The sequence below is a fragment of the Apteryx rowi genome, unplaced genomic scaffold (genome assembly GCF_003343035.1).
Source record: "Apteryx rowi isolate R43461 unplaced genomic scaffold, aptRow1 scaffold_564, whole genome shotgun sequence".
NCBI lineage: Eukaryota > Metazoa > Chordata > Aves > Apterygiformes > Apterygidae > Apteryx > Apteryx rowi.
In genome coordinates this window covers 90,312-99,837 of record NW_020450832.1, presented here as the reverse complement: position 1 = coordinate 99,837, position 9,526 = coordinate 90,312, and the positions used below count along the sequence as shown (strand labels likewise).

At 65.9% G+C, this 9,526-nt stretch overlaps 1 protein-coding gene across 4 annotated transcripts; it reads right to left on the bottom strand.

Annotated features, from left to right (window-relative positions):
- Nucleotides 1–2,957: 2,957 nt before the first annotated feature.
- LOC112973738 (alpha-N-acetylgalactosaminide alpha-2,6-sialyltransferase 2-like) lies at nt 2,958–8,483 on the bottom strand. 4 transcript variants are annotated; one of them, XM_026082000.1, is made up of 10 exons: nt 8,285–8,483; nt 7,664–7,865; nt 6,546–6,693; nt 6,166–6,331; nt 5,669–5,846; nt 5,435–5,573; nt 5,060–5,163; nt 4,872–4,955; nt 4,473–4,572; nt 2,958–4,171 (listed from the first exon to the last, which is right to left on the bottom strand). In XM_026082000.1, exons 1-10 carry the CDS (start codon nt 8,346–8,348, stop codon nt 3,992–3,994), a joined length of 1,365 nt encoding a protein of 454 aa, XP_025937785.1. In that variant the 5' UTR covers nt 8,349–8,483; the 3' UTR covers nt 2,958–3,991. The 4 variants fall into 4 exon arrangements, with proteins under 4 accessions (XP_025937785.1, XP_025937787.1, XP_025937789.1 ...); XM_026082002.1 differs by having other exon boundaries at nt 6,546–6,690; XM_026082004.1 differs by having other exon boundaries at nt 2,959–4,171; nt 7,999–8,483.
- Nucleotides 8,484–9,526: the final 1,043 nt, after the last annotated feature.

Here is a 9,526-nt window from a genome sequence, read left to right as displayed (position 1 = left end):
GGTCCGACCCGAGCGGGGGGAGCCGGGACCCCCTGCCCCACGGCGGGGCGTCAGGGACCCCCCTGCAGCCCCACGGTGGGGGGATCAGGGACCCTCAGCCCCATGGGACCCCCAGCTCCATGGCAGGGGATCAGGGACCCCCAGCCCCGTGGGATCCCCAGCCCCATGGTGGGGGATCAGGGACACACACACCCCCAGCCCCACGGCAGGGCGTCAGGGACCCCCCTGCAGCCCCACGGTGGGGGGATCAGGGACCCTCAGCCCCACAGCAGAGCATCGGGACCCCTTGCCCCATGGGACCCCCAGCTCCATGGTAGGAGATCAGGGACTCCCAGCCCCACGGTGGGGCATCAGGGACCCCCAACTCCATGGTGGGGGATCAGGGACCCCCAGCACCGCGGCAGAGCATCAGGGACCCCCAGCCCCGTGGGACCCCCTGCCCCATGGCAGGGAATCAAGGACCCTCTGCCCCATGGCAGGGGATCAGGGACACACACACCCCCAGCCCCACAGCGGGGCATCGGGGACCCCACCAGTTCTGTGCCGGGGCAGTCAGGACCCCCAGCCCCATCGCAGGGATCTGGAACACCCCCCCCCCAGCCCCATGGCAGGGGATGAGGGACCCCACCAGTTCTGTGGCAGGACAACCAGGACCCCCAGCCCCATGGCAGGGATCTGGGGCCCCCAGCCCCATGGGGGACCCCCAGCCCCGTGGCAGTGCAGCCCTGCCCCAGCCCTATGGCAGGGGATCTGGGACCCCCAGCCCCATAGTGGGGGATCAGGGACCCCCAGCCCCGTGGCAAGGCAGCCCCAGCCCAGCAGTGGAGCCTTTCGGTGCCCACCTGCACCCGCAGCGCCGTCTTCCCCAGCCCCACGGGATGGGACAGGCCATGGGGTGGGACAGGACAGGCTGTGGGGCAGCAGGGGCACGGCAGCGCTCTGGGTCCCGCGCGGGCACTGCCTGGCTCAGCCCCGTGCCATGGGGCAGCCTGGGCCGCCCGGCCAGGGAAGAGCCCCCGGCTCTGCCCCAAACCCCTGCAAAGCAGCTTCAAGCAGCGGTCGTGGGTGCAAACCAGCCCCCCGCAGCCCGGCCGAGCGCCAGCACCCGGGAGGGGGCTTTCGTCCGGGGCTGCTGGTGCTGCCTTGGCCCCCRGGAGCCTGCGGCAGGGCCCACGCTGCTGCGCCGTGGCCAGGCGCGGGCCCGCTCCGTGCGCCGCGCTGCGTGGCTTTTAGCACGGGGCTCACGCTTTCCCCCAGTTGGTTTTAACATTTAAAGCCAAATTTTGCATGCGCTATTAATTTTTTACAAGACTTCAAGCTTGCAAAGAACACCACGCTGCACATGTCGCGTTGCCGCAAATAGATGCAGGGCTTAGAGAAATTACAGACTTCTCAGGGAATAAACGTTCGCCTCGTCATTCGGAGCGAGCGCGCCTTCTCCCTGAGCCTCCAGGTTTTGCGGCTCCAGAGCAGGTCTAATCCGTGCCACCGCCCTTGTCACCAGACCGCAGGTGCCTTTTCGGCGAGGTTTGCACCTTTCTGGTGAGGTTTGCACCATTTTGGTGAGGTTTGCACCTTTTCGGCGAGGTTTCCCAGCCTCCCAGACGGGGCTCAGCACATGAGCGTCCCACTAACCCCCTACGTTGCTCCAGGCCCAGCAAACCCCRTGGCCGCTCCCGGCTGCGTGCGCAGGGCCACGTCCCCGCGTGGGGCACCTCAGCGCTGCCCCGATCGCTGGGCGAACCTGGTTGGCCCCAGCCTGGCATGTGATACCTCTCGCCGTGATTCCTGCCCTCTCGAGGCTGCCGGGGCATTTGCAAGCGCCCCAGCGAGCTGCGCCCGGAGGCTGCCTCCCTCCTGCACGCCGAGGACCGTCCGGCTCCCCCGGTGCCACCGTGCAGAGGGGAGAGGGACCCCGCTGTCCCCAGAGAGCCCGGGCTCCTGCGCCCGCCCTGCACCGACGGCAGTTTTGCAGCGCTAGCGCCAGAGCCGTGCCGCTCTCCCAGGCGAAAGCCAGCGCCTTTGGATTAGAGGGCCGGAGGCCGAGCAGGACTGCCGTGGGGCTGGGGCTGCCGTGGGGAGGGCAGCGCGGGGACCGGGCGCTCAGCAGCCGCCGCCGGCAGCCCCCGCGCTGTGGACACGCAGGGGAGCAGCGTGCAGCGACGCGCCCGGGCCGGCAGCGGGGAGAGCCCCCGGCAGCGGCCGGCACCGCGCCGGAGCCGCGCGCCGCCCTTCCCCGTGCCAGTCCCGCGCCTCGTGCTGGTGAGCTGGCGCGAGCTGAGTCACAGCCAGACTAAATTTAACCGGGGGCGGGCGTCTGTGCACGCAGCCGTCGCTGAGCACCCACCAGCCGGTCCTGCAGCTCGCGCCGGCGCCCAACCTGCCCCCGGCACCTCAGCAAACCGCGGCTCCGGCTCTGCCGGGGCGTCCGTCTGCAAGGACRCGGGATGTGCCCGGCCAGGCCCCAGGTGGCAGAGGAGATTCCCCCAAACAGATCCTGCCACCTTGCTGCAGCTTCCCGGATGATTTGTCCAGGGCCACGGCTAATCCCCACCTGGGCAGGCACCGGCTTGAGCTGCGGTCGCTCCCCGTGCACCAGCTGCCAAAAGCACCCGACGCTCCTGCCCTCTCTCCCAGCGGAGCAGCCTGGCTCATTCCCAGCTAACAGGCTCCACTTATCCCGTCTAATCCACGGAGGTAGAGAGGCTCCTTAATTGGGGATCTTAGGCAGAGCCTGTTACAGCCACGCTGCCGCGAAGAGCCGGGCTGGCTTTGCCCGCGGGGGCACCGCTGGCCGGGGCAGGAGCGGGACAAGGATGGGGCTCGTGCCGTGGGTCCAGCCCCCRGCCCCGCGCCCGGCCCGCCGCTCGCGCTCACGTTCCTCGGCCCCGGGGAGCTGGAAGTCAGGCGGCATCTCGGGAGCCGGGCACAGGCAGCCATCCGGCGTAAATCTGCATCACCGGTTATGTAACACTGCTGATTTATTCATGTCTGAACCGGGCACTGGCCTAGAAATTAGCTCCAGCGATGCTGGGGAGGAGAAGACCCGCGAAGGAGCCGAAGGACCGGCCCTGCCGGGACGGGCGGCGGGAGCTGGGCGCTGCGGCCGCCTGCAGCCCCGGCCGGACACGGGGCCCGAGGCCATGCGAGCTCCAGGGCAGCTGCAGCAAAGGGGGGCACCGGCTCCGGAGCCACCCCACGGGACACAGCAAAGATCCCACGGGAAGAAGTTTGCAGAGACCCCTGGCCGGGCAGGGCGAGAGGCGTGGGGGGCAGGCAGCGGGGGCTTGATGCCTGGGATTGCTCCGGGACTGCCCTCAGCACGGGGCACGGATGCAGCGAGCCAGGAGCCGGCTGAGCCGGAGGAGGACAGAAACCCTCTGGCACGGCTCAGCCCCAGGCAGTGCCGCTGCCCCCAGCCCCACGCAGCGGTTCAATCACAAGGAGACGGGATAAAACCAACGGGATAAAACTTCCCACACGAACCCCTTTCACAGGACACAGCCCCTCGGGAGGAGGCGCAGGGGCCCTGGGCGGCGATTGCACCCCGAGGACCCGCGGGGCCGGGCACAGAGGGGACCTCGACGGTCGCAGCAGGACGCCTGGGGCCCTGCAGCCCCCCGACGCGCACACGCGTCCCTCCTGGGGCTGCACCTTATTCCAGCCCTTTCTGTGGGAAGGCCCATTCCGCCACCCCGTGCTGGGACGGGCTGCAGGCAGCGGCAGGGGGCTGGGGGCGAAGCAGAGGCTTGGCAGGAGGATGCCCCTCCACTTACCCTGGCAGAGCCGTGCCAAGACCCGGCAAAACTCATTGCACACATTGCTTGGGCCCTCACCCTGCTTCAAGGGCTGTCCCTGGGCTTTTCAGGGACATGCTGGGACAGCAGAGGACAGTTTTCCTCCTCTGGTGTCTCAGATTCGAGCTCCCGCATCCCAGACGGCACGCGCAGCCCGGCTCCCTGCAGGCGTCGGCTGACGCGGCTCCGGGGTGTCACGYCCCCTCCTTCCCGGTGTAGAGGCTCAGGAGCCCGCTGCGCTGGAGCCGCTGCCACAGCTTCATCTCCTTCTTCAGGTCGTGGTTGGCGAAGAACTGCACCCGCTTGCGCGTGCGGTCGAAGTAGTGGTCCGAGTACGCCTGGTAGTCCGGCGTCAGGAACCCGAAGGCGCTCACCTGCACGACACAGGGCTGAGCCCACCCGCGCTCCCGCGGACCTTCCGCAGGGGAAACGGGCACCGATTCCCGAGCAGGGCGCACACGATGGAGCTCAGCGCGCGCAGCGCCTCGTGCGCTGCAGCGAGGAGCCGTGCCGGTGCAGCGGCACCGCCAGGGCACCGCCGCGGCGGGAGGCGCAGGCTGCAGGCACAGAAGCTCCCGCTCCCTTTGAATGCCGGCTGCCGCGCAGCGCACGAGACGGGGCTGAGCCCCTCATGACGCCCGCCGGAGCGGGGCTGCCGGCGGCGGGGCTGCCTACCTCGTCGCAGGTGTGGATGGCGGCCAGGAGCATCACGGCCCCGGTGGAGGGCCGGTACAGCGCCCACTGCGGAGTGGCCAAGATGTTGGCCCAGAGGAATCTGAGAGGGGGAGAGCGAGAGCAGGAGCCTTAGGATGCTCCCGTTGCTAGGGAACATCCATAGCAACTGCATCCGGCCCCGCCATGTCCTAGCTGCGTCTGGGGGAAGGGGGACGTGCTGTCCCCAGCTGGTGCCTATGCCCGGGGGCAGAGGCTTCGGTCCCCGCCACTGCTGCTTCCCCAGCTGGTGGCTCCTAAAACAGGGTGCAATGCGGAGCTGCCCCTGCCCATCGCCGCAGCGCTCAGGGCACCCAAGGGCTCTGGCTGGGGGCCCTGGGAGATGCCCCCGGGGGTCATTACCGGTTCCTGAGATAGCGGACGAAGTCTGGGTGGAGCATCTTAAACTTCTCTGCCAGCAGGTCCTGTCCAAAATACTTCTGGGGCCTGCAAGGAGGAGATGGTGGCTGCACAGAGAAGCAGGGGGACACGACGAGGGGTGGAGGGGACCCTGGGCAGCTCCCACCCCTCCTCTGCACAGCCCCGCTCACCAGGCCCCCTTGTCCCTGCCCCTGTCCACACGCTGGTGGGTCACAGCCGCCCAGAGCAGCAGGTAGTCTCGGTCGTGGTCTGGGAGGAAGACATAGCGGGTCTCCTGTTGAGGGTAACACAGTGAGGGTTAGCAGTGTCCCCAGCCTGGGGACAGAAAAGGGAAAGACACTCACACTGGGCCAGGGGGAAATCCCTGTGCCACATGTGGGCAGGACGAATGGGGTCTGAGACTGGCTGGGAGGCTCTGGGGACAGGGCACAGGCCTCTGAGCTGGGAGGTTGTGATCGGGGGAGCTGACAGCGACATGCCCTTGGCATCTCCCCTCCCCGTTCGTGGCCACCTTGGGCACCCAGTGTGGCAGACGGCTCCCTCACCGGCGTTTGAGGAGGGTGCTGGAAGCCCTCCGCAGCATAGCTGTTCATCGAGTTCATCATGGTGTTGGTGGAGAAGACATAGAAGGACGTCCTGTTGCCAACATCCCTCTCAAAGCCTGCAGTGATGGCCCCGTTGACCCTGGCGGAGGGGAGGGCAGGAGCAAGGTGGTCTCATCAGAGCTCAGGTCTCAGTCCTGCCCCACATGGTCCCTGGGCATGCCCACGAGCCCTCACCTGAACACGTAGTCATGGGCATCGATGGTGCGGCCCATGCGGGAGCCGTTGAGGATGCCACCGTTGCCCACCACTGCACAACGGATGCAGGGTGCAGGGGCATCTGGCCCCTGGATGTGGGTGTCAAACAGGAACCCGTTGGCTGACGTGTTCAGAAGGGAGAGAGATGCCTTCAGGACTGGAACCGCAGAACCGCTGGTGAATTCAGGGGAACAAGGAGGGAACAACATCCAAGACCCCCAGGGCTCTCGCATCTCCCCAGCATGGGACAGCCCAGATCCTCTCCCCAGACATGGCACTAGCCTGGGAACAGCGCTCCATTCCCTGCTCCTGAGAAGCAGCGCTTGGTCCTGGAGCCCTGCTGCCTTGCTCAAGGGTCCCATGGTCCCTGTTCTGCTCCCCTCTGCACGGCGAGACCTCCCCCTGATTGCCCCAGGGCAACAGCAGTGCTGGGCCCAGGCCCTCAGCCCCCTCCAGAGCCCCGTCCCCGCTCGCACCATCCCAGCTGACTTCCTTCCAGCCGTGAGCCCCTGTGTATCTCCGGAGACGCTGGTACTCATCCTCCCAGGCGTGCTGTGCCCACTGCAGCACCGGAATGGTCTCCAGGAAGATGTCCTTGAACTCTGTAGCCATGATCTTCTTCCTAATGCTGCTGGGGCACTTCTGCAAGCACAGAGGGCAAATGCCAGCATGTGACAGCGGCCCTGCAGGTGTCCCATGCCAGGGGGCACTGACAGAGCCGATGGGGACTTCCCTTGGGCCCCTGGTACCTATCTGCACAGTCCAGTCTGACATCGGCAATGCCTGATCAAAGGATTTCACTGCCCCAACCCGATACCCTGAAGACATGTGCCCCACCCAGGGGGCTGAGCCATACCGAGCTACAGTAGGTCTTGTCCTGCCCATACGTGTCCCCAAGGCTTGGCCACAGGGTGGGAGCAGGGGCCCTGTGTTGTGGCTGTGTCACCTGCTCCGGGGCTGCTGTCACAAGGGCTCCAGGCCCTTGAGAGTTGACGGGAGTCCTGCTGGGAGGAGAGAGGAGGTTGTGGCTGGTGGGGCACGCAGGGCCCAGGCTGCCAGCCCCACGCAGAGGCAGGTGCCAAGCGGCAGCCCGTGGCCTGCTGGCACCTGTCCGGGAGCAGCACACCCAGCTGCACAGCCGTTACGCTGAAACGCTCGGTCACCCTCCGGAGCAGCGTGGACCATCTTCCATGCTTGGGCTGGCCACAGGGCAGCGGAGGTCAGCTTCAGCCTGCAGCAGCGCCTCTGCTCCCCCGGCTCAGCCCTCGCCCAGGGGACGCGCAGGCCTGAAGCAGAGCAAGCAGCAAACCTCCACCGCCGACGGATCCCACCTCCCGGGCCCGCATCCCACCGCCCTGGCCAGGGCTCAAGGCTGCCTTAGCGACACAAAGCTCGGCATCCTGTTCCCAATCCCTAGCCGTTCAGCTTGGCTGCCGTCTCTGAGGCGAGGATTAAAGCACCGACAGACACCGGTCCCTGCACAGAGGCGCTGCTCTGGGTCTGCCCGCACCCACCGGGAGTCCTGCCAGCGCAGGGTGCTATGGGGATGCAAGGGGAGCGCCGGCCTGGGGATGGAAGTGCCCATTAACTCTCCGTCCCCAGCCACCCCGTGGTCCGGGGAGCAAGGGGAGGTCAGGGTTCATCTTACAAAGCAGAAAGCAGGAGCAGGAGTCCAACCTGCCGATTTTGGAGTAATGCCCCCAGGTGTGGTCCACACCAGGGTCTGCCCTGCAGTCAGGCAGCCACAGATAACATGAACAAAGGTTAACCCAGGTGTTAATTATTTCCCTGCTTGAGAAGCTCCAAGGGCAAAACTATTCCAGAGAGAAACATGGACATCACCACCCGGGGGGGGGGAGGGGACGGGGGAGCCAGACTTTTCCCACCACTGCCAAAACAGCTGCCTAACCACCCATCCCTGCGGGTCCGCGGAGGCAGCCTGCTCGCAGCGGCCCCCCAAGCGACCAGCTTTACCTGGAGAGTTTGGGCCACAACTTCCATTGCGCGGGGAGCAGCAGCAGCAGCAGCAGGGAGAGGAGGGCGGCCACCAGCACAAAGGCCATGGCGCCGCGCGTCTGGCAAAGCGCGAGGGGTGGAGAGCTCCAGCAGGCACCGGGGCTGAGCCCGAGCCGCGCGGCCCCCTTCACAGCTCCAAGAAGTCTTCTCATGGCGCCGGCTGGGCCGAGAGGGAAGAACACGCTCAGTCCCACTGCGCGGGGCTCTCTCCTTCGGCGAGGAAGGAAGCGATCCCCTTCCTTAGAAGCAGATCAGGAAGTGCATCACCCTCGGCACTGTTTTCCCAGGCTTACTGCAGGCTTCAGGCCAGTGCTGGTTTCCTCTGGTCAGTCCCTCCCGTAAGGCCGGCTCTCATCAGCTTGCAGAGGTACCTTGCACGCCCACGAGCCAGCGTGACGCAGGGCAGCTGGCTGCGTCCACGACTGGCAGGGGACCAGAGCAATGGCCCTTCCACCTGCTTCTCTCCCACGCATGTCCTTCCAACGGCACCTCCTTCCCCCAGCCCCAACCCACCAGGCACCTCCTGGCTACCACTGCCTGCCCCGCTTTCCCTGCCGCCCTTCCCCAGGCACCCCGGACCTGTTCCCCGGGGCCGGTGGGAAGCTCCGCTCGGCTCAGCCTCCTTGCATCTCAATGGTACCATGTCATCGTGGTCAGCATTTGGAGGACCAGGGCTACAGCCTCGCTAACACTGGTCGTCAGGAAGGTGGCGGCGGTGCCGGAGGTACGGGAGAGCAGTGCACGCTCACAAAATGCCTTGTACGGCCCAAGCCGGAAGCTGCAAATGGGGGGAGGAAAAAGGGAGGGGAACATGGGATATATGATCGTTAGAGGAGCAACAGCAGCGAAAACAAGCACCCTGCCCAGCCTTTCTCTGCCAAATGGACTTACACATTCCTTCTGCACGTGCTCCTCAGGTGCTGCTCTTTTAAAGAGGTAATTCAGCTCAGCGAGGAGCAGGCAAAGACCAGCAAAGCCGAAGGCTCAGAGAGACCAACCCCAGAAGGGAAAGGAACAGGGCCAGGCTCAGCAGGGACAGCTAAGCCCAGGTGTGTCCCTCAAGCTGGAGGTGACCCAGCTACCTTCTGCCTCTCTGCCACAGCCAGCAACACTCGGAGTCTGCAGGGGCTGTTTGCGGGCAAGTGGGACTCCAGGGTGCCCTGCAACCACACTCACAGCACACACACCCCTCCCCAGCTTTTAACAGGCTACAGATGAGAGCAAAACAGGAATTACCCCCACAACGGGTTACATCAAGCCCACCAGAAGCAGCCAAGTTTCTCTGTGACTTCCTGAAGCAATGAAGGGCCCCTCTGCACGTCACCCTTCCTGCTCCCCATCGCCGTTAGGGCCACCCTGTCCCCAGCCACCTCAGGGACTTCTCACTGCAAAACAAGGGCTTCTGGCTGTGCTGCTGTGGGACAGACGGAAACCCACTTCCCACCCCGCTCCGGCCGGCACCAGGATGGACACAACGGCTGACTCCATACACCAGCAGGACAGGTAAYGAACACCGTGGGACCGTGATGAGAAATCATCTGCTCAGCCCAAGCACCGGCCCTGGCCTCCGTGCAGCTAGGCTGTATGGGACCAGCCACACGCCCTGCCGCAAGAGGAAACAGATGCCACCGCCCCAGCGCCGGCATTTCCTGGTGCTGCCACCGGGGGTGAGAGATTTGCAGGTAGCAAAGGCTGAGGACTGCATCCTCCCCTGCGGCTATTTCACTTTAAAAGTGGAAGCAGCATGCAAAGGAGGGAAGTGGGCCCCTGCGTATCGCCAGCGGCCCCACTCACTGCCGGTCGAGAGCAGAGGGTTTGCTC